The 22,279-nt window shown below is 48.7% G+C and overlaps 1 protein-coding gene across 2 annotated transcripts in view; it reads right to left on the bottom strand.

Moving 5' to 3' along the window:
• The window catches only part of SUPT6H (SPT6 homolog, histone chaperone and transcription elongation factor), a 27,754-nt gene continuing 5,475 nt past the window's right edge, over window positions 1-22,279 (bottom strand). For both annotated transcript variants that reach the window (XM_030472529.1, XM_030472530.1), the window contains exons 3-37: window positions 21,693-21,851; window positions 21,440-21,510; window positions 20,608-20,803; window positions 19,855-19,939; window positions 19,197-19,470; window positions 17,976-18,077; window positions 17,374-17,490; window positions 16,766-16,855; window positions 16,149-16,291; window positions 15,734-15,885; window positions 15,200-15,298; window positions 14,951-15,080; window positions 14,716-14,866; window positions 14,142-14,296; window positions 13,362-13,557; window positions 12,763-12,902; window positions 12,567-12,684; window positions 11,959-12,035; window positions 11,665-11,800; window positions 11,117-11,254; window positions 10,620-10,787; window positions 10,000-10,127; window positions 9,046-9,253; window positions 8,452-8,599; window positions 8,073-8,215; window positions 7,188-7,328; window positions 5,898-6,093; window positions 5,526-5,764; window positions 5,171-5,284; window positions 4,552-4,676; window positions 4,273-4,385; window positions 3,983-4,060; window positions 3,725-3,891; window positions 2,139-2,326; window positions 1-1,960 (exon numbers count right to left, since the gene is read on the bottom strand). In XM_030472529.1, coding sequence (XP_030328389.1) covers window positions 1,774-1,960; window positions 2,139-2,326; window positions 3,725-3,891; window positions 3,983-4,060; window positions 4,273-4,385; window positions 4,552-4,676; window positions 5,171-5,284; window positions 5,526-5,764; window positions 5,898-6,093; window positions 7,188-7,328; window positions 8,073-8,215; window positions 8,452-8,599; window positions 9,046-9,253; window positions 10,000-10,127; window positions 10,620-10,787; window positions 11,117-11,254; window positions 11,665-11,800; window positions 11,959-12,035; window positions 12,567-12,684; window positions 12,763-12,902; window positions 13,362-13,557; window positions 14,142-14,296; window positions 14,716-14,866; window positions 14,951-15,080; window positions 15,200-15,298; window positions 15,734-15,885; window positions 16,149-16,291; window positions 16,766-16,855; window positions 17,374-17,490; window positions 17,976-18,077; window positions 19,197-19,470; window positions 19,855-19,939; window positions 20,608-20,803; window positions 21,440-21,510; window positions 21,693-21,851 — 5,072 coding nt within the window. In that variant the 3' untranslated portion in view covers window positions 1-1,773. The remainder of the gene's footprint in view (window positions 1,961-2,138; window positions 2,327-3,724; window positions 3,892-3,982; window positions 4,061-4,272; window positions 4,386-4,551; window positions 4,677-5,170; window positions 5,285-5,525; window positions 5,765-5,897; window positions 6,094-7,187; window positions 7,329-8,072; window positions 8,216-8,451; window positions 8,600-9,045; window positions 9,254-9,999; window positions 10,128-10,619; window positions 10,788-11,116; window positions 11,255-11,664; window positions 11,801-11,958; window positions 12,036-12,566; window positions 12,685-12,762; window positions 12,903-13,361; window positions 13,558-14,141; window positions 14,297-14,715; window positions 14,867-14,950; window positions 15,081-15,199; window positions 15,299-15,733; window positions 15,886-16,148; window positions 16,292-16,765; window positions 16,856-17,373; window positions 17,491-17,975; window positions 18,078-19,196; window positions 19,471-19,854; window positions 19,940-20,607; window positions 20,804-21,439; window positions 21,511-21,692; window positions 21,852-22,279) is intronic.

Below are 22,279 nucleotides of genomic sequence, written 5' to 3' on the forward strand. Positions count from 1 at the left end.
GCGTCCCAAAAGTAGAGTTTTTATTGAGGGTAAGGGGGAAACTAAACCCAAAAGACAGCCAAAAGAAAAGGGAGCAGAGAACACACAACTAACCCCCACCCCTGGGTCAGACATATCCCTGTGGAGGAGCTGCTCCCACTCCAATTCCCATCATACAGAGTTCAGAACATAAAAAAATAGCGTTAAGGTTAGTAGAGCTGCAAGTGCCGCAGCCCCGGGCCCCACACATGTCCCCAGCCCGGCCTGCGGGGCTGCAAGAGGGGAACAGCACCGTGTCAGCCCCCCCAGTACTGCAGAGGAGATGGTGACCAAGCCAGGACCTGCATTTCTCTGTGAAAACAGCTTTGCTTTGTCTCCTGGGTCGCTGCCATTCTTCAGGAGCATTTACATGCAAAAAAGACCTTTGTTTTCTGAAGATCTGCTGTTCTTGCTCACTTCCTAGAGAGAGGAGGCTGACCAGGAGCCCTTGGAAGGAACAAAGGCTCTGCTTCCATAGAAAATCCCTACTAACAAAGCAGGAAAGAGGCAAGTGTGTGCAGCAGGAACTCTCCAGTTCAGAAATGGCTCTCGGTGCTGCAATACCACAGTGGGCTGTTTCTGACATGACCAAAGTTATCCAACATTGCCTGCCCCTTCCCAAGCCCCCTCAGTACCTCTCCCAGCCAGAGAGACACAGGATTCCAGGAGGTATCCCAGATATCGATGTGATATCTCTGTTAGACGCATCCAAACCAAACCATCATTCATCAGCTCAACAGAAATCAGCTTCTCCATGAGAGTTTCAGCATGCTCCAAGCAGCAAAAGGAAGAAGGAGCATCCACTTCCACCTCTGAGCTCTGCTTCTAAGCAAGTCCATTGCTAAGAGGAGAGGGCAGGCAGGCAGCACGGGGTGCAGGCAGAAAACCTCTCAGCTAGAGCTCAGTAGAAACACTATTTATTCACCCCTCTTGGTTACAAGTGGGCAGGGTTAAGCAGATACGGAGCAGGATGCCATGCACGCCCGGCTGCTTCGTGTTCACCATAGGAGCAAGCTGTGTTCCAGCCCCACGTGTCTGTCTCGTGCTTGGGAAAGCTGCTGTTGGCTGGTGTTTTGCTTTGCAGTCTGATTAGAAAAGAAATAATTAATCAAAACTAAATAAATATCGTTCCGAAAGAAGCCAGAGGAAGGAGCAAGCCTTTGGTACGACAGCAAGACTCCGAGCTCCAGAGCTGCTGTGCTGGACCCCTATGAACACAGCCAGGGGTTGGCAGAGCATGAAAACATGGAGCAAACCACCACAGAAACTGAGAACTCGGGTTTGCTTGTCACAACCCCTGTGGTTTCTGTGCTCTCCGGCCTCAGAGATGACAGTCAGGGTTTGGGAGAATCCAGATGAAACAGGCTCACTCCAGGCCAATGGTCTGCACTTCCAGCTACTTTTGCTTCCTAGTCTTTGTGGTGAAAGCAGAACTGCTGTTCATGGACAAGGACAGACTCATTTGACATCAGAATTACTTTGCTGAGCTTCCAAACTGGTGAACCAGGGCCTAGAACACAGAGACCACTGCAGTGTCCCTTCCTATGATATAATTTTTTATATATAGTATATATATTTAGACCAGCCCTGCCAAGTCTATTCATTTGCTCAGGTGCACATCACCAAGAGTCTTTTCCCACGATGTATAAAACAGGAGTTATGTGGCTAAGGGAAGGGAAGTTGTTTTCAACTGTTCACTCCCTTCTCCCCTTCCCAGACAAGAGAGTGGAGGATTCGGGTCAGGCCCAGCAGGACCTATCGATCCATCTCATCCAGCAGTGGTGTGGCGTCCCCAGCGATGGACATGGGTGTGCTCTCGATCATGGGGCTGGGAGACGGGCGAGGAGTCAACCTCTGCTTCTGTTTCCTCCGTTCAGCCTCCTTCTCCTGCAGCCACTGCTCGGCCATCTTCCCCCAGTCTATGGCAGCGTGATTCGTGGTCCTGCAATGACACAGGCACACCGTGAGGCACACGATGGGAGAGCTTCCATCCCTCCCTCCCCAAAGATCCCATGCAGTAAGGTGCAATGTAACCCCACCACACTGGTTCCACAAAAATCAACACAGCAATGAAGATGGGACACACAGATACACGTGCACCCAGCACTGGGGTCACTCACTTTGGCTGCTGCCTCTGCCTGGAGCTGGATGATGGTTGGGACTGTGTCTGGGACTGGGTGGACTGGGGTGTGGTGTTGGCCTGGAGCTGGTACTGGGGTGTTGTGATCGGCTGGCTGGGGGTAGTGTAGGAGTAACTGGGGGTCATCAGAGGGGTGGCCACTGGTTGCTGTGCTGGAGTCGTGAAGACCTGCAGAGAGAAGATGGTGTTAGAACAGAGGCAAACCCTGCTGGGCTGTGGGGTGCAGCTCTGACATGCTCTGCATTGCCCTCCTCACCCAGGAGGCTGGTGCACATCCTTCCTGTGCTCTCCCAGCCCTGCTGGAGCCCCTCATCTGGGCAAGGAGAGGTTTGCAGTGACTGTTGCCCAGGGAATGGGGGCTGCAGGGCACAATGAGCAACACCCTGCTGAGCACAGGGCATTTGTTCCCCTGAGGTGCCCTGATTGCCCACCCAACCTGACCCCCGCAGCCTGCCTTCCTTGATCACCCCACGCAGGGTACAAGGGGAGATGCTGAAGCCAAGCAGAGGTAAGGGCTGCAAGAGATGGGCACAGAAGATACTTGGGGCAAGCTAGCAGGAATGACATCCCACAGTGGGCTTGAAGAACAGATGAATTCTTCCCCTGTGAGCACAGCAGCTTCCGAGATGGCTCCCTCCCAGATCCCAAGCTGGCTGGCTCAGCCCAGCGGAGTGTTTAGTCTCTGCCTCCTGGTGCTCACCTCCCTTTTCATTCAGATTGTCTTGATGATTAACACATTGAGTTATCTACAGTCCCTGCCTCTCCCCAGCTCAGCGTTTGCTGTGCCAAACTCCATGAAAGCCTCCCAAGGTGGTCTAAAAAAGAATCACTCCTCCCTGCAAGCCTTGTCTTGCAGCACCTCTTCATCAGGTCTCTAATGGCTGGGTGTGTTTTTTGTACTGGGGCACCTCAGTCCTTCTGCAGCTGGATTTAGCCTTGATGGAGCTGGCAGTGTGGGCTGGGAGGAGGCAGGCACCAGCACACATGAGGAAAGGCTTCAGTGTAAGCTGAAACTGTCCAATTCCATCTTATTCCCTGCAAAGCCTCTGGGTGTTGGGTCAGGCTGAGGTGTTCTCCTGCCGGTGCAGCTCGGAGATTAGCACGCTGAGCTGAAAAGCCCTGCAACCTCAGCACATAGTTTCACAGCTAATCTCTTCCCCTGGCAGCTCACGTTGCCAGTCCAGGGGCACAATCAGAAGGTTGTGCACCCTCACTGCTGGATCCCACCTCTCTACCCTGCCACATTCCTTGGAGGCCAGATCCACTTTGCTATTTGCTTCCACTCTCCCCAGAGCAGGGCTGTGTTATGGGCCTCATTTCTTCAGCCACAGGAGGCAAGAAGAAACCTGGTACAAGAATCCAGCCAGGCCCCACTGGTACCACAACTAGGACCCAGGCAATGAGTAACCACTCAGGCTTACAGTGGAGCCCCCATGGATGGTTTCTAGCAGCAAGGAGAAGCCATTCAGCACCTCCTCTCAGGAACTTCATAGAATCACAGAATACCAGGTCAGAAAAGACCTCAAGGACCATCTGCTCCAACCTTTAAACTTAAGTGACACCTACGTGGTACGCGCTGCTGCCACCTCCGCTGCCTCCATAGCCATACTGACTGGATGCCCATTGTGCAGGGGTGGCATTTGGATTCTGTCCCTGGCCTGTCACGGCAGCGATGGCACTGAACATCTGGGAAGTCATGTTCTGTGGTAGAGCATTCACTGCACGGGTCAGGTCTGCAAGAAAGACCCATCACGTTAGACAAAGCAGAGCCTGGAGGAGGAGCTCGCATCCCAATTCCAACCAGGAAATTGGGCCTGCACTGACCTGCCAGGTTAATGTTAGCTGGAGTAGCATTAATGGAGGCTGGAGTCCTGGTCCGACTGCTACTGCTTGGGGTAATACCTGTATGAAATACAAACCAAGAGAGATGGATTAGTCCTCCTGGAAGAGCAGCTGAAACTCAGGATTTGAATAAGCAGGCAACATGCTGCATTATCAGGGAATGATGTGAGCAGGAGGGTAAGGGAGAGGAAAGGGACATGCCCAGCCTTTTCTGCAGGGCCACTTGGCTGAAAGGCAAGACAGCTGAGGCACTCAAGTTTTGGGGTGCTCACCTGGAACAGGGTCCTGATAATGATCCTTAAACCATCGGAAGAGTCCGTTCACAGTAGGGAAGACCTGGCCCCGGTAGCGGAATCCTTCTGGTGTCACTGTCACATACTCTATCCTGTGAGGAGTGGTGAATGCAGGAGAGGACTTGAGGTTGCAGGCTGCCTCAGAGCCATAGCTGCACCCTCACACTGACAGGGGGTGGAAGGAAAACTGGCAGCAGTAAGCTGAGGTGTGCTACTGGCAGTACTCAGCTGCAGATGTTGGGCTTGCCTCTCACTTACCTTGGTTTGCCTCGAGGCTGATATCCCAAGAGGAATTTGCCAGGTAGATCTTTACAGGCACTAATAAAGTAGGGAATAAACGTTGGCTTCTCTTTCTTGGTCTTTATCAGCAGCTCTTCCAGCTTCTAATTAAAGAGAGAAAAAAGAGAAACGCTCAAGGAGATTCTACATTTCCAGCAACACACAGAGCCTGTGGATATGTCCCTCCGTGCTGTGGTCAGCCCTTTTCCTTCCCAGCCCTGATGCTCACAATCCAACAAGGACCACAAGCTACACTGTTTCTGCACAGGGTTGGTGCACAAATGTCACCAGGTCACAGAAAGCAAATTGCTCTCAGTGATATTTGCTGACAAGGCCACCCTTTGCTGCTCTGGCACGCTGCTGGAGCACACCATACTCCCATTGCTCTCCTATCTCCACTGCTCCCAGACTCAATCTCCCGTAGCTATAGCTGGAAAGTGACTGCCAAGCCCCAAGCAGCAAGAGGAAGACCAGAGAGCTCACTCCAGCAGCAGCTTATGACAGACACAAAGAGTTTAAGACCTGTCCTGAGGCAAAGAAATTTCTATAATACTCCTATATCTCCTACAGAAGCTATTACATCCCAGCATAGGCTTACCTTCTTGTCTCCACCGTTGCAGTCCTGGTAGTATTTGTGATTCAACAGGTCTCTGGCAAAAGAAGCCATTGGCTGGACATAGCGAGCAACAATTTCATCCAGGTCTTCAAACTCCTTTGAACAAACACATTTAAAGAAGTATTTAGGGTGCATGATGATGAACTCTTCTTCTAGTGTGCAGCTCTCAGATATATATTCTGCACAGCAACGCTGGATTGTTTAAGAATCTGCAGAACTGCAATGGAATTTACTCTCCAACAGTCTGAAAGCAGCTGCAAGGACAGAAAGGCTGTGCCAACCTGTCCCTGCCAAAAAGTTACTTCTCCCTCCCTGGCATGCTCTGCAGGGCTCTTACCTCTGTGTTAATCCAAAGCATGGAGCCCAGGCTGAAGGCATTCTCCTTGCCTTCTTCTCGGACATCCACATGCTGGTAAATCCCATCATTCACCTTCCAGGTGACAGTCAAGTGGTTCTCCCCTTTGCTACTTGGCCGAATAATCACATCCCCTTGGTCCATGGTCTCCATCATCTTCTCAGCTTGCTTGAAGCTAATGTTGTGGAATGATGGGTGAGCAATTACTCTCTTGATGTATGCTAGGGAACAAAGAGAGTGTTCAGGCTTCCAAGAGGAACTGCTTTACTACAGCTACATGCCTAACTGTGGTTATTCCCCTGAAGCACCCTGGGAATGTTGGCATTATGAGGGAGAATAAAATTAGAGGCTCACTTGTCCGCTGCTGCTTTCTTTTCAGGTCTTCCTCCTGTTTGTGATCTGCTGCCTCAGAGTCAAAGTCGTAGTAGGTGTCTTTAGGCAGTTTCCACTCATTGTTCTTATCCATCAGGTCTGAGGTCCTGCAGGTCAGGTCTGCACTGAACTTCTCAATGTCAATCTTCATAATCCTGCAGTGAACGGTCATTCCCACCTACAGGAGAGGGGCAGGCAAAGCTCCTCAGCAGGTCTGGCTGATACACCAGCCTCCCTGTGCTACAGAGCAATCTGTGCAGGGTCATGCTGCCAATATGAAGTACAAACTACCTCATCTACTTCAGACTGATACAACCTTTGAAAGTCAGCCTTCAGTTCAAACTGATAATCAATTGATCCCAAAGATGACTAGAATCAAAAGAGATTAAAGGCAAAATGGGCAGTTCTCCAGCAAAGTCTACTACCTATGCTCCAGACCACACAGGAAACTGCATGTCTGGAGGCTGAGGACAATAAAGTTTGCTGTTTTACATATCTTTTACAATGGGAATGGCAAAACTGGACTTCAATATGTACAAGAAAGCAGTTCAGTCTGTTCAGAAACAGAGTGGAAGACATCCAAAGGACTGCTCTAATAAAATGGGAAAGAAAACACCATCACAACAAGCGCAATGTCTCAGTCCAGTTAACCGTGCTGAAGTTAACAGCTCTTGAAAGAAATGCTAAGAGACCTTTGAGCTTACAGGATTATCCATCACCTGCATGGACTGTCAGGGGGACCCCAAAAGACAGAAAAGATCTTAAACCTCTATTTTATCTTGTGATAAAAATATGTGATTCTGTGTCTTCCAGAACCCAGGTCCTGTCCTGAGCAAGACCTGTAACTCTGGACCAGTAACTGACCTCCAGAAATGAACTGACACAGAAGAAAAAGCTATGAGAGAAGGAAAGTGACCCCTGCATACCTAGCAGCAGTTGTGTGAACTCTTTAGAAAGCCAAAACAAAGGGCAGCTCTGCATTAGAATGCCTTCTGGTCTCCCAAACCCAGGCTTTAGCCAGATGATAATAAATCCTTCTGCAGTGCAACATGTTAACTGATTAACATGGTTCCCACCAGCTGCCAAGAGAGATTTGCACTGTGGGACAAAGACATTAACCAGAACCTGAACTTGCTGCTGATTCAAAGTCCTTAAATGAAAGTAAGGTTTGAAAAGTCATTTAGGGAACAGTGCTGTTAACCAAACCCTTCAGTACTGGCTCCAGGCTCTTCCAGCTCTTACTGGATATACGGAAATCCACTGCTTTCATACCTTCACTCTTTCTTCTGGCCGCTTGACCACCTTATCACTAAGAAATTTTGTTGGGATGAAGCCAGCAACACCATTATCCAGACGCGTCTTCACTCCAATGGCCTGACCTGGGCAGGAACCGCTGTCAAAGTGGTTCCAAACCTTGAGCAAGGCAAAAGTAAAAGTCATTCAGCATGGAAACAAAATAGCCCCAGCAGCTAACACTCAAAACAAGTCTAAAAGCTGTGTCAGCAAACTGGTGCAGCCAGCAAAGACATGTGGAAGGGCAGGGAACAGAGGACTTCAATGTGTGCTGTCCAAAAATAGGATATGCAAAGAGCTTATGGCTCTTTGCAACCAGGAAGGTCAGAACATTTTCAGACCCTGAACACAAGCCCGCAGCTAGGGCTGGTTTCTAATGAATGCTATAGGGTTTTAAAGTCATGGATTACCATGGCTGGAATTCAGCAGTGTTTAGAAGAGACCTAAAGTACAGCTGCATTAAGCAGCAGGGAGTCCAGATAAGTTCTTAAAGTTGAGAAGGTGGCAAAACAACCTTCTGTTCTCAGTGTCACAGGCAGTTTCTTTGCGTAAAACACAATCCTAGACCACAAACAATCCTGCTTTATGTATCTGCAACGAAGTGGTCAGCTTAGCCCCAGGTCCATTTCCCTCCTAGCACAATTCACTAAAATCCATAATGTAGCCATAAAGGAGCTGTCAAATCTATACTGAAGCAATTAGTCTAAAATGGAACAGATACTTGCAGCCAAAGGCCACATTCAGACTGGGCAGTGCAGACACAATTGTAGCTCTGGTATCTTGTCTCCCAAGAGCCCTACAAAATACTCAAGCCTGCTGATAGCAGGCTCTCAACAAAGACAGACCCATAAGAAGCAGCCGCACCTCGCTGAGCTCTGGGAAGTTGTCCTGCTGACAGAAAGGACACTGCCAAAGGCCAGTCTCATCGTTCCGTATCGCCTGGTCGTAGCTCTCTCCTTGCGGCCGCCTGTGGGCTATCCCAGTCACATTGCAGATGATCATTTTACCTGTGGTGTGATGGGAGAGGAGAAGGGAAGACTGAACAACTGCAAGCCATCTGCAGGGAAGGGCAGTCCCCTCAGTCTAAGGTAGTTGCACATGAAGATGTTAGAAGACTACCCAGAAAAGCTACTTCAGATACATGCAACCATAGCACCGTCCCAACATCACGCTCACCAAGATCCCTCTGCCCCACCTTTACACATCTTAAGTCAACGTAGGATGACAGAAACCAGGGATGTACCTATATAGAAAGTCTCTGGAGTTTCTTTGGTCAGCATATTGAAGACCTCTTCTGTGTTTGGAGAACGATATGGGGTTCTCAGGTCCTTGTACCTGCAGCTTAGTTCAGCTCGAATGTCATATAAAGTGATATGCTTGTCACCATAGCCCTGTGTGGTATTCAAGGGTTATAAAGCCATGAGCAGCAGGAAGGAGGTGAGTATGGAATCCAGTGTAAGTTATTAAAGAATTCAAGGAACTCATCAAACAGTAAATTTAAAAAGGGGAATACAAAGAAGAATCCACCATCAAACTCAGTTACAGGATGTTGAGGTTGAAAGTACCAATACATTCAGAAAGTAGGTAATTCCAGAGAGAACAGCTCAAATGGTCTAATTACTGTCTCTGGCCTCCTTCCTCCCTCTGCCCCATGTGTAAGCATTTACTACATGCCACTGTCACACACCGAATACTCACGCTGGCTGTTTATACATTTTACAACAGCTAAATGCTCAGCTCCTACAAAGGATAAGGGTCACCAGCTCTAAAACATAAGAAACTGAGCTGGACAGCAGAGCTTCCCTCTGGTTCTCAGCACCAGGAACCCCCAGTGTACCTGTCTTTCCAGTTCTTCAGCAAAGGCATCGAGATCCAGGTCCTTCAGACGCTCGGGGTTTTCCAGGATCTCCTCTAGAGCTCCTGCAGGATTAGCATCCTCCGCCGACTCGTCATATTCCAAGGCATCCACTGCCATTTTTCTTGCCCATTCATAGGTTTCAGGATGGACCCTGGACCCATCTAGGACTTCGATGTAGGAATCAGTGCTGAAACAAAGCAATATTCAGATAAAGGCTCTGCAGGGTTCCAGAGTCACCCCCTTCAGCTCAATAATAAAGCACACTGTTGAGTACCACAACTGGCTGCGTGTCTGCTCTGCCACTGCTGTCCTCTGTGGAGCAAACTAAAAAGGACACCATGAATTCTTCCTTGCTAATCAACAGGAGCCAAGGCAAGACATGACAAATTCCAGTCTGCAGCTCCTCTGCTGCAAAGATACAGCCAGGCATTTTGGATGCTAGAGATTTAGGAATTAGGTTACTGCTGTCCTCCAAAAACCTCTCTCTTGTTCAGTTACCAGCCACCTAATGCTCTACAAGCTTCCCAATATTGCTACTAGTTTAAGAGGAAGCTGAATTGCTGAGTTATCCCTCAAGTTTGGAACTTCAGAGAAGTAAAACACTGTTGGTAGGACCAGCAGAAGCTAAGCCGAAGTGCACACGGGTTCCTGATGGACATGCATAAGGACTGTGTTAGGGAATAACTGGTTTTAGTTTAATTCCTCTTGACCACAAAGGATCTTTCAAACGTATATAATTACTGCTCTGCAGCTCACACTGCTGTACGAGTTTAGCTGCTCTCAGGAATCAGATTAATAACCAACAATACCTGAACTTGGCTAGAAATCAGAGGGGCCACACAGAAATTCCTGGGATATGGGCTCCAGGGTACAAGACTGCTTCAGCCTATTGCTCATGCTAACTCCATACACTGAATACAACCCAATACCCACCTATCGCCCAGCGACGCCGTGTCAATCTTGATGAAGCCAGCACAGTTGATAAACACCTTGGGTCCCATGTGGCACATGGTAACCAGCTGGGTCCTGTTCTCCAGACGTGTGTTGTTTTGTTTTAAGATCTGGAAAGAGAGGGAATAGTATAAACCTTGCTATTCAAACACAAGGGATCTTGAAGAAAAGCAGAGGACTCACACTGGACACTGCAGTGTTCAAACCATCTGATATAAATCTCAACAACTCAAATTGTTGCTCCCTGCCTGCGTGTATGAAAGAAGATGATTCCACATGGAACAGCTCCAACTTTTGGGAAAAGCACTGGCTTTTTGCCTTGTGTTTTCTACAGCGTGGAGGCGTCTTGCTACCGTAACAGTGCATCTACCCCTGTGGGTTCAGGAGCTACGCAGGATTGATGGACCTGCTTGGGTCTATCAAGGACACAAGTCTATGCATAGCTTCAGGGTTGGGTGCAGTGAGATAACACCTACTAAAACACATGTCAATGGAGCTGTCAGCTGCATCTGGCACACAGGACCCTGACTCATCTCCTAACAGCACTGCCATCAGGCCCTCTGATGCACTGTTTCTGTAGGCAGGGACGGAAGCCTCCTTACCTTTAGCAGATGAGTGCCTTTGCGTGGTCCCAGGCCACACACATACTGCAGCAAAGCCTGGCTGTGAGGGTGAGCAATGGCCCGATTGACATCCACTCCCACCTCGTTCACACGGTTTATGAATTCGCAGTAGAGGGCATTGAGCAGCTCCTCCTTCACCACATGCTCCTGACAGAAAGGAGAGGTGTTAGCCTCACAACGAGATGCTTGCAACACTTTGCCATAAGCAAGCTGTGCTAAACATAACAAGCTGGCTCCCGGGAGCTGTACTGCACCTCAGTTACCCCTGAGAACAGCCTAAAGGCAGGAGGCAGATGAGGTAAAGGAGACAAAAAAATGGTGCTTTGTAGCCTGAATATTGCATAAAACAGGTAGAACTTGCACCAGTTCAACTTGGAATACTCTTCTTTGACAGCAAAATGTTCCAGGCTTCCCAGACAACCTTCTCTTGCAGAGAAAGATCTTCCTTGCCCAAGGATCTCACGAGGAAAAGTTACCTGCAGAGGGTGGAGTTTCAGGCAGAGAATATCCTCGTCAGAGCTGCAGACCTGAGCAAACTCTATGAGAGGGTCCTGGATGCGGCGAGCAAGGGAGACAGCTTGACGCAGCAGAGGAGGGTAATCCCTGAATTCATTCTGCAAGAGAATCAGGGAGAACCCTGATGGTGTTTTCACACTTTGCAGCACAAGCAGCAGAGACACATCAGATGGGGACTGAAACAAGGGAAGCATTTGGTGCTCAGTGCAAAGAGAGCTGAGGTCAGAGGCTTCCAGGAGCTCTGCTGCAACGAGGAAGGAAACAACCCCACTCACTCACTCAGCTGAGCAAGACTCATTTCAGACTACATCAATATCTACTCTGTACATCTGGTGTTGATCTCTCCAGGGAAGCCTAAAATGCTTTGCCTTGATCCAAAGATCAGTACATCACTGTCTAGATGGATCACACGGGGCAAAGGATGATGCAAGACTGGGCCAGCACAACAGAGGATGAGACAGCAGAATGAAAACAGACTAAGGGATAGCTGAAACAACAGAAGGTTCACCTCAGACTTCTTGCTGTTCATGTAGAGGATGGCCAGTTCATTGTCCACCAGCTCCACACCAATAGAGGACAGCTGCTGCCCTTGATCCAGCTCGTGAACAATTCTCTTTACATCCTCCATCAGCATCTGAGCATCCCTAGGGAGAGACAGCCAAGGGGACTGAGGGGAAGAGCACAAAGCTGGGTCCTGGAATCACTTTGGGAGATAACCCCACAGACAGAAACAGTGAAATGTGGACAGGCATGAGGAAAGGACTGCAAGGAGACTGGGGAGTGGAGGAACACGAAGACTGACCTGTTCTCGCCTGCAATTGTCACCACGTGAGGTTTCTTGTTCAGAAGGAATTTTTTCAAGGTTTCAATATCCTGGGCCTGGAAGGAGAAGCGAGAAAGGTCAGAGCAGAAAAGCTGGAGAGTTTCTGTATTGAGCAAGTCCTGGGTACTGAACCAGTCCTGGCTTCCTATTTCACAGGGCAAATCCTCCCACAGTGCCACCCTGATCTGTCACCATGCCATGAACACAGCTAAATGTCTTCTCCACATGCCAGCCTTGCAGCTCCTGACCACTGTAAGGACAGACAGGAAAGCTCTGCAGAGGAAAGACTGATGGCATCATGCTCTGGTGTTACAGAAAATCAGTGCAAGTAGGAATGGAAGTCAAAAGCCTGCCCAAGTGCCACTCCCCGTAAGAGGAGCACAAGACATGAACTGGGATATAACTGGAAGCAACTCTTCTGCCAGGAAAATTACAGAGTGGGGAAAAAGGCAGTATTTTTGCATGCAAGAATGGCAAGGCCTGAACTGCCTTCAGACTGACTATTCCTCTCCAGCCCACAGTGGATCGCATAGTACCAAATGCAACACGCAGACATTTGCCCCAGCAATAGCTGCACCAAGGCTCACCTTCTTCTCCCTCTCCTCCTCACGCCAGGCATTCCTTCTCTTTGTGAAATGTGGCAGTCGAAGGAAGTCTGTAACCTCACCCTCTCCATTAACAAGGGCACAAAACACGGGGTGGTCCCTGCAAAAGAGAGATCCCTCAGACACAGTGAACTGCTAAAGCTGTGCATGGATCCAGAGGCAATTCCTGTCCTCCTACCTGGCTGAGGAAAAGGCAATGCCCAGCACCCGAATCCCCTTCCCTTGGTTTTCATCCATGAAATCATCATCTTCCTCCACTTGCTGATCAGGACGGTAGGAAGCTACTTTTAACCAGTTGTACAGTTTCCGGCTGCAAGCCTGGTAGAACAGAAAAGGAGATTGAGGAGTGAGAAAATCCACTGCAGGTGCTTTGGCAGAGCCCTTCTCCAAGAGGGAAGGTCATAGAATCACAGAATGGTTTGGGTTGCAAAGGACCTTAAGATCATCCAGTTCCAACCTCCTGCCATGGGCAGGGACACCTCACATTAGACTATGTTGCCCAAGCTGTCCAACCTGGCCTTGAACACTGCCAGGGATGGAGCAGTCACAGACTGCTCAAGGTAGCAAGACTGCACTGTGCCAGGATTGGGACCAGCCCTCCAGCACCACGGAGCCCATCTTCCCTCCCATTGGGATATCTGCTTTTCTCTTCAACCTTGGGAAAGACCCAGATGCAGACCCCTGCTTGCCTCCTCCTCCTCCTCCCCAAGAGCCTGTGTGTGGCCTGTCAGCAGCAGTCTCCAGCATGCATTTGTAATCCCAGCTCTCCCATCTCACCTTGAGGACATAATCCTTGGCCTCCACCAGCAGCTTGTTCTTCAGCTCTTTAGCCATCTGCACGTAGAGGAACTGGTTGAGGGACCGCTCGATGGCCATCGTACGCTGCCGATTCCACTCCTGCACCTGATGGCTGAACTCATCCCGGTAATAGAACTGCTTGATTTCCTCAAAGTATGTCTGGTCACTACCATAGCTGCAAGAAACGAGAGGAGGAGATATAAAAGGGCTTCACTGACACCACCACTGGCAGATTCCTGCACAGGGATGCAATAGCAGCACCTTGGCTTCAGGGAGTGCCTGGAAATTATAGAGAAGAGCCAATTCTTCCATCAAACAGTCCTTTAGCTGCAAGAGCTATGCTGTGAGACAGATCACAGCCAAATGCCATGCTGGTGGCACAGAGAGGCCTGATCAGCACAACACAGGGCAAGCCACAGCCACTCCAGCACACCCACATTGCACAGTGTGGCTCCTCAGATGTGCAGGGAAGGAACCAAGGAGCACATAGTGAGTGTAGCTGGGGAAAAAAAGCATCATCTTTCACAAAAGTCCTAAAGGCTTCAAAGTTCAAATGGATAAGGGAGATGTCTGCTTAAGTCTTCTTTAAGACGAAGAAAAAACCAAGTCCCTAAGAGGGTGCCTGACTTTAAGGTGCAGGAAAGCACTAGGCCATGACTTCCAGGAGCAGTTTGGGTTACAGAAGAGCTCTAACAGCACAGCAGCACTGGCTGAACAAGCTCTGCCAAGGCATGGGTTGCACGGCCAGTGAGGACTCACCCCTCCACTCCTTTCATGTCAATGCTGATATCTATAGTGAGCAGTGCCTCGTCCTCTGCCAGGCTCATTTTCAGGAACTGGTCATCTCGCAGCTCCTTCACAGGCTTGTTCTTCAAGTATTTAAAGGAATAGGCATAGTGGGCTTCATCAATATCCTGGGAGAGGAAACACAAGTCAGTATGCATGCAAGGCATTCATGAAGAAAGACCCTTCTGTACACCATAGCAGACAATGGGTTTTATTCAATACCCCGTCACCCCTACGCCTGCCAGTCTGCATTTCCTTCCCCAGCAGGACACAGTGGAATTCCTTCCCAGTCCCAGAGAAACAGAGACTGTTCCAATAATTGAAGGCAACATCTCAACAGCAAGAATCAGGTCTGATGAAACACTGAGGCTAAAAATGCAGCATACTGCTGAGCTGGCCTCTGCAAGAGCCCAGCTCACACGCTACTCTCAGATTCATTCAGAGTTGCCACTGACATGGGAGAAGGTTTCAGATGCAAAAAGAGCAGTGTATGTTATTTAGATCCTTCCCTGAATTGACCCACAGAGTCAGAGCTCCCCTTCCTTACCTTCTTCCCCTTTTTAGTTGGTGAAATGTTGATTTTAGCTCTTTCTTGGAAAGTCTGTCTCAGGACCTGCCTGACCAAAGGCTCCCTGGCTATCTGCAAAGCCACCATGTACCGGGCTCCTTCCAGCACAGCTTCAGGGCTTGGGAACTGACTAAAAGCAAAAAGGCAACATGAAGGCTTAGGACTAGAGAATGCTCCCAGATCCCCTCCCTTGTGTCACATCCCCCCCACTGACCTACACACATAATCCTTGGCCAGCTCCAGGGGCTCTGCAGGGAACTGCTCTGTCTCGTGACGCTGGTAACTGTCTCGGAGATTCTCTCCAAACTGCTCAGGAGTCAAACCAAACTTCTTAGCCAGGCCATCTGGTAACAGAGAAACAACAAAACCAATAAGGACAAGCAGCTTATACTGAGCATAACCATCAGTTCTCCTTCTACAGGTAAGCCAATGCAAGCTCAGCATGACAGAGCACAGCTCTTACCCAGCCCAGCTGTTTGACAGATGGTGTACATATCCCGCCGGGAAGCCTGCTTCAGCTCAGGCCCCTTCTGCTCATCATCTTCTGCATCCTCCCCGTCACCTATAGGAAGGATATGTTTAGCAAGGCCTCTTTACAGAGGCATCCAGACAGCTGCAGTGTGTCAGGAGCACAGCAAAGGGATTAAACACAACCTACATTGTGCATTAGAGCCCCTAAATTCCACAAGCACATCTCAAATCCCATAACCTTAAAATGATTCAGGGCTAGAAAAAACACCCTGAAAACACTATCTTCTCTTCAGTTTCATTCTTTTGCAGTTTTAATAGCAGTATCTCTGGGTTGCACGTTAAAACACACATCAAAGGTGGCTGATCAGAGATGTCTGGAAAAGCTGGGACTATCTTGAGATAGAAGTGAGCAGCAGAGCTGCTCTGTGCAAGCACACGGGCTTTTCAACAAACTTCCTTATCATTCTTTCGAACCAGGATTTTCAACCAGCCCACAATCAGGAGACTATCAAATGTGGGGACAAACCTTCCTCCTCTTCACCATCCTCTCGGATACGCTTTTGCTTCTTTCGAGCAGCCTTGGCAGCATTCTGCATCTTGGGGATGTCTCGCCCATAGTACAGCAGGAAGTGATTATACACGTCCTTCAGCTCGTCCATGGACTGCACGTCCTTCAGCCTACGGCATGCAAAGCCAGCATGTTACACCCTGCTTGCAGCTGAGCCGTGGTCAGAGCACTCGAGGAACCTGCTCTGGTACAGGTCACAGGCAGAAGGAGCACTTGGGCTCATCTTCCAAGAGAGACTTAAATATTTCGCAGTACTGGCTACGGGGGGCAGCTAAAGTCAATGCACTGCAGTGGCCAGAGAGCGTGTGCTATTTGGGCAAGTTAACACACACTTTAAGTTGTTTTGGAATGAGTATAAGTCTTGCAACCATACCTCTCCATGTCAGTAGTATCCAGGGCTCTTATTCCATCAGCCAAGGGCTTATCTGGGTCAGCAGAGATTTGTTCATACTGATAGGCCTGCATCTTCTCAAACAGCCGTGTCAGGTTCTGCTTGCGGATCTTCAGCTGGGTCCACTAACACGAGAACAAAAGACTTCCAGTGAAACACACCATCACAGTGGATCACACCTATCTCCTCCTTTCCCACACAGGAGCTCCCAGAACCTTGGAGTATCTGTCATATAGTCATCAAAATCTTCATCCACAGCCAAGCCCAGATGAGACACATGTGCCAGCCTCATCTCAGAGATGGGTTATATTAGCAGAAGAAAATAAATCAAGGTTTGGGTTTTCCTGATAGGAGAGAAGGAACCTGCACTCCTTGCAGGAAAGGTCACTACACAAAAGGAACTCGGTGAAGGGAAGGACTGTTTTGAATCCTCTTTTGTCAGATAACCCTTTACCACCATGTAACAGCACACATGCACGTAACATGGGTAAAAAAACCACACAAGGTCTCCACGGCCAAAACAGAATCTGTTGAAAGTATCAGGCCAGGTGGGAAGATATGTTAAATGCTGGGTAACAAGCAGTGAAAACACTCCTCACCTTCTCATCCCACTGCCAAACCCTCCACAAGTCGTTGATGTGCAGCTCTGGCTCCACATACTCCTTTCTGTAGAAGGCGATGAATGGGACCTGGGTCAGAAATGAGACTCGTCACCACCATGCAGGAGAGCTGGCAGCCAGGAGTCCAAAGAACTTTCCTGTTCCATGTGGAAGAACAAGCTAATGGGGCAGTGTAGGAAATATAGTAAGCCATGCCCTAGCTCTTAAGGCCAGTCCACCAAAGAACACACCACGTAAACGAAAGAGCTTCTGCAATGTCAGGCAACGTCTCAGAGAACAGGTTGAATGGACCAAGCAAAGCTCAAGAGACTTAAATTCCATCACCTCAGTTAGCATCATTTGTTCAGGATCAGGGAAATACAATAACAGCAGCCCAAAGAGGCCTTAAAAACCTGCATTGCCACAGCTCATATAGGATGAGCTGCACTTTCCAATGAAGCATTTTGTCACAGGAGAGGCAACCAGGTATCTCAGCCCCTTCTAGTCCGCTTTAGCTGCCCTAAATGGTTCCAGCAGCCTCTCTGCTAATCCTGTCTGGATAAGGAGACAGCAACTCGGACCTTATCTTGGCAATGGAGCAAAATTACCTCAAAATGTTGATTTCTCATGAAATTCAGGGCTTCTTTAATCTTCTGGATGGTGCTGGGCCCCTTGCGGCTGAAGCTGCTGCTGGCTTGTCCACGGTCGAGGTAGTCAGAACTTTCCTAACATGGAGAAACACCTTGTGTTGATTGTATTCCTGAGCTGACCTCCCTAAACGACCAGCCTGGGCTAAGGATGGAAAACTGTGGTCCTTTTGTTAGTGGGAATGAAGGCTTAGGCACACGCTCTGATTTTAGACCACAGAAAAGCATCCTAGCCCTGACTGGCTTAAAGGAAGAGAAGCAGCACGTGGCCAAGGTAACTAATGGTTAAAAGTAGATCATGGCTAATAGTAGTTTAGCCCTAAGTGCACAGTGGCTCACAGATGTTTCAATCATTCTTAACAACTATTCTTGCAACTTCTCTGTGCTCCTTTTTGTCCTGTTTTGTGGATGCAAAAATGAAGACATGTTAAAGGACCTGCTGAAAACCAGAAAGAAACATCTATTGGGCACCACATTCCTCTCAGCAGACTCCTGGAACAATGTCTCCAGGCTGGAAATTTGGAAGTCCCCTTAGAACACAAGTCCCAGGCATAGTCCTTTACCTGCAAGGAGATGGTGGGTGTCGCAAATGCGTTCCTATAAATCCAATCAGCTTCTTCCTCCAGCTCATCATCCTCAGCGTTCTTCACCGGGATGGATCGCAACTGTGGGAAGACACAGGATGAGCAGAGGCACGTGCAACACCAGGGCTTGTGCTACCGTGTTTCCAAAAAGCCTGGAAATAACTGTTTTGAGCTGCAGGGTGCCTATGGGGCCCCAGTACCTCCCACACCCACTGGATTTTGCTAAGGACAGCACTTTAATATCTGTATTTTCTGAGCACACAAGAAACCTGCACCAGCTTTACACTAGGTAAAGGCAGCTAAAACCTCTCTCAAAGGTTTGTGGAATGGCTTGCAACGGTGTGAAATCTTCTGTTAGGATCAAGTCAGGGTACCTCCACTTCCTAGCAGACCCAAACCCTCTGCAGGTACATCCTCTGTTTCAATCTGTGTTTGTTCTGTCATCACTCTTCTTGCTGCAGCCATAGAATGACAGAACATGAAGCAGCTCCAAACCCTCTCTGAGCATTTAGTCTCAACCACTTTTCTTTCAGGGGCCTGCTCTAATCATCACCAACATCCATGAGGATGACAGAATGTCTGAACAGGCCACATACTGCCAGAAGACATTCCGAACAGGATTCCCTTGTGCTCTGCACACTTGCATGGGAAAAGAGGTCCTTCTGAAGAGCTGGCAGCTTCAGATGTCCCTTTTACAAGGGAGAGTAACAAGTCTCTGCACAGAATTATATTAACATAAAGGGAGATGGATTGTTCAGTGAAAATCTGAATACAGGGTAAAATTAAGACAAAAATATGAAATATCAGAATGATTCCCAGCAGCACAAACAGGACTTTGTATTGAGAGCAGTGGAAGTCCAGTCACTTGGATTAAAATGGGTTACAGAAACGCTTTGTACACAACAGCTGTGTGTTAGCTGGTGAATGAGTGGTCTAGAAACCCAGCAGACATCCTCTGGCAGGTACCTCTTGCTATCCAGAGGTACAACTCCAGGGATTCCTAACAGCATCCAGCATAAAGGACATCTCCACAGACCACAAGCCCTGCACCACTCCAGGAAGAGCAACACTGGCACCCAGTGGCCAAAGAGAAACTAGGACCAGGGCTAAAACCGGGCTTACAGCTACAACAGTTCACAATGTCACCGATACGTCTGAATGCTGAAATACCTTCTGCCTGTACACTCCCTCTTCCCTCACCTGGAACCTCTCAGGCATGTCTGTCATGCGGATCTCGTTGTCCTGGTCCGTTAGATGACTGCTCTCCAGCTCACTGGGTTCATACATCTCAAAGATGCTTCGCCGACTGACGCGCTTCTTGGCAGTCTTTTTGGGTCGTACACGGGTCTCCCCTTCGGCTTCTTCATCCTCATACTCATATTCCTCCTCCATCTCCTCATCGTACTCATTGTACTTCTCAAACTCATCATAGTCAAAGTCCACACCGAAGATTTCCTGGGCTTCCTGCAAAGCACTGGAAGGCAAAAGCTATCATTTAGCATTTAGCCCCACAGTGAAGTTACAGAACATCCTTCCAGCCACACAGAAGAGTCCAAAGCACCTAAATCTAAGTTTCAGTTTCCCCCTACTCTAGAAAATCCTAGATAGGTACACAACTCTTAGAGCATTACATGCAAACACCTCTCTTGAGGGACTGGTTTTGGCACCCCTGTAAAAAATCCGGGGGAGAAAGGAAGAAGTCAGACATTTAAGAAATCACAGACTAAGGCTCCATGTTTAAATTTACCAGGTTCCTTTAGGGAAAGAGGCCAGCCACAAGCTGAATCACTCTGCAGTTGCAAGACTCAAGCTGAGCACTGTTTTGGAGGCTCCAGGCCAATTTCCAATCAATACTTACGCATCTGTGTATCCAGGGAGCTTCTTTCGCCATTTTGGCTTCTTCAGAGGTTGTCCATCATCATCCACAATGAAGTCATCAATGTCTGCACACAGAGAAACAATTTACTAGTCAGGACACTCACATATTCAACTGGTACCTCTCACAAAGCTCAGCTCAGCCAATGCAACTATGAGCCTCCACCACAGACTTAGGCTGCCGCTGGCTGTCAGTCTGTCCAGTTACCCACAGCATCTCCTACACCAACCTCAAACATTCCAGGAGCCTGAACCACAACAACAAGCTAGAATGAACTTCCAGTCACAGGCAAAGCCATCTGGCAGCTATTTGCAGCTGAATGCACTGGAAATGCAGTCAGAAAAGGCCTTGCTGCTTCAGGAAGTAGACAAAAAGAATTCTTGGCAATCTAAGTATGGTATTAGCGGTGGCAATGGGCTGATGCTGAAGTAAGGCAGGCGTGTGCTGTGCTACTAGGTACTAAACAGTGCCTTGACTTCCTTCCTTTGAAGTATTTTCATGTTGGAGGCAGCTTAGAGGAGATGTTCAACACCTCGGCATAGGTAATATGCTTCTGGACAAACTGGTTTAGACAAACTAATTCTGCCACCCAGAAACACTTAATTCTAAAGCTTGTACTAATCAGACCAACAAGAGCTTTACCACAATGGAGCTCCAGCCTTTAGTTACTTGTAGCTCAGAGAAAGTCTTAACTTGGTTCCTGGGCTTTGGATGTAATTGGCCATCTATACTCACCAGATTCATCTTCCTCCTCCTCCTCTTCCTCTTCTGGTGGAGCAACAGGAGCTTCAACAGCTTCCCCTCCTTCCTCGCCTTCGCCATCCTGAAAGATTTCTTCAGCAATGGCTTCCTTCTCGTGTTCTTCCTTTCCATAGTCTTCCTCCTCATCATCCTCATCATCAGACATTTTCCGCACACGCCTGAATTTTTGCTGCAAGCAAAATGTCTCGTTAGTGCCCACAATTCCTGGCATGGGCACTGGGCTCAGTGTGGCCTCTGCCAGGCCACAACTGCACCTCCTCTGCAGGCACCTGAGAGGGAGCAGGATGGAGCCCAGCAAAGGCACACAGGGGAGAAGGGCTGCTCCCTGGCAGCCCTGCTGCAGGTACTCATGGGTGTACACAACGTAACTGCCTGCTGAGGATTGTGCCACATCCAGGCCTGTGCCACTTGCATGCTGTCACCACCAGCATTAGCCTGGCTTGGTGTGCCTCTAGTAAGTGCTATGGAAGGAGCTTTACAGCCCATAATAGCCTGTGCTGACTGTGAGGTTAGCAGCATGCAGGAGAAAGTTATTGAAAGATGGGCTCCTCCAAGACTGTCTTGCAGAGGTGGGAAGGGTACAGCAGACTTTGCGAACCAGAAGAACATGTTGCAAACTCTAGGAAGCCAGTTCCAAGTTACCTGGGCACGGAAAGATCCCACTTCCTTCAAGCACTCAGCTCTCCCATCCCCAAGAGGGTAGGAGCAGACAGAAAGCACCTCTTACTTGCTTCAGGCAGGAGCCCACCTTTCTTCATGCTAAGACCCACCACCCCGTTAACAGCAGCTTGGGAATACAACTCACTCTTTTGACTTTAACACCCAAGTTCTCTTCAATGAGGTCAAAATCATCATCCTCCAGGCGGTCATCAAAAGCTGAGAGAAGAAAGTAGAGAAGAGTTACACTGCATTAAGCTGGGAATGGACCAGCAGTGAGAAGGGTACAGCTCACCCAGCCCATTCAGACACCCAGGGCAGAGGGAGAGCTCTGCTCTCAGGCAGGGCAGTGTGAGAGCATTACACTGTGGCCTGCTATGAACAGTCATCATAAAACTCACTGCGCTTTCTCTTTTTGTGGCCAACATCATCTTCGGAGTCTCCAGAGTCACTGGCTTCTTCCTCCTCTTCTTCTTCCTCATCGTCATCATCATTAATGAATCCTTTCAGGTTCCCCTGCTCATCTTGATCATCAAGATTCTCCTCCTCCTCCTCTTCATCTGGGGTGAAGAGCAGCAAGTGTTAAACGTTTACTCATTGGTTATCTGCCAAGACTCCTTCACACTATCCACACAGAGAGTTTTAAGTGAACACTTCTACTGACGCAGAACCCAGCCAGCTGCTCTTGTCATAAGCCCACTTCTTGACTCGTGATCTCATGCTCTTGCTGCAGATGGAACAGGTGGAGTGGTCATACTGGACAACCTTCTGCTTCCACTGTTTACTATCAAACTGTGTGCCTGCAAGTGCCACGGGGGTGAAGCAGTGTATTTTCTGTTGCCAAATATAAAACCACCTAAGCACTTGGAGGAAGGGAGGCATATAAACAGCTGAGATGATCAACTACAGATGGCCATGCTATTATAGCACAGTTATTGCTCCATCTGCAGAGTCATGGGATGTAAAACAGAGCAGCGAGGCACCCAGA

The sequence above is a fragment of the Strigops habroptila genome (assembly GCF_004027225.2).
Source record: "Strigops habroptila isolate Jane chromosome 13 unlocalized genomic scaffold, bStrHab1.2.pri S16, whole genome shotgun sequence".
Lineage (NCBI taxonomy): Eukaryota > Metazoa > Chordata > Aves > Psittaciformes > Psittacidae > Strigops > Strigops habroptila.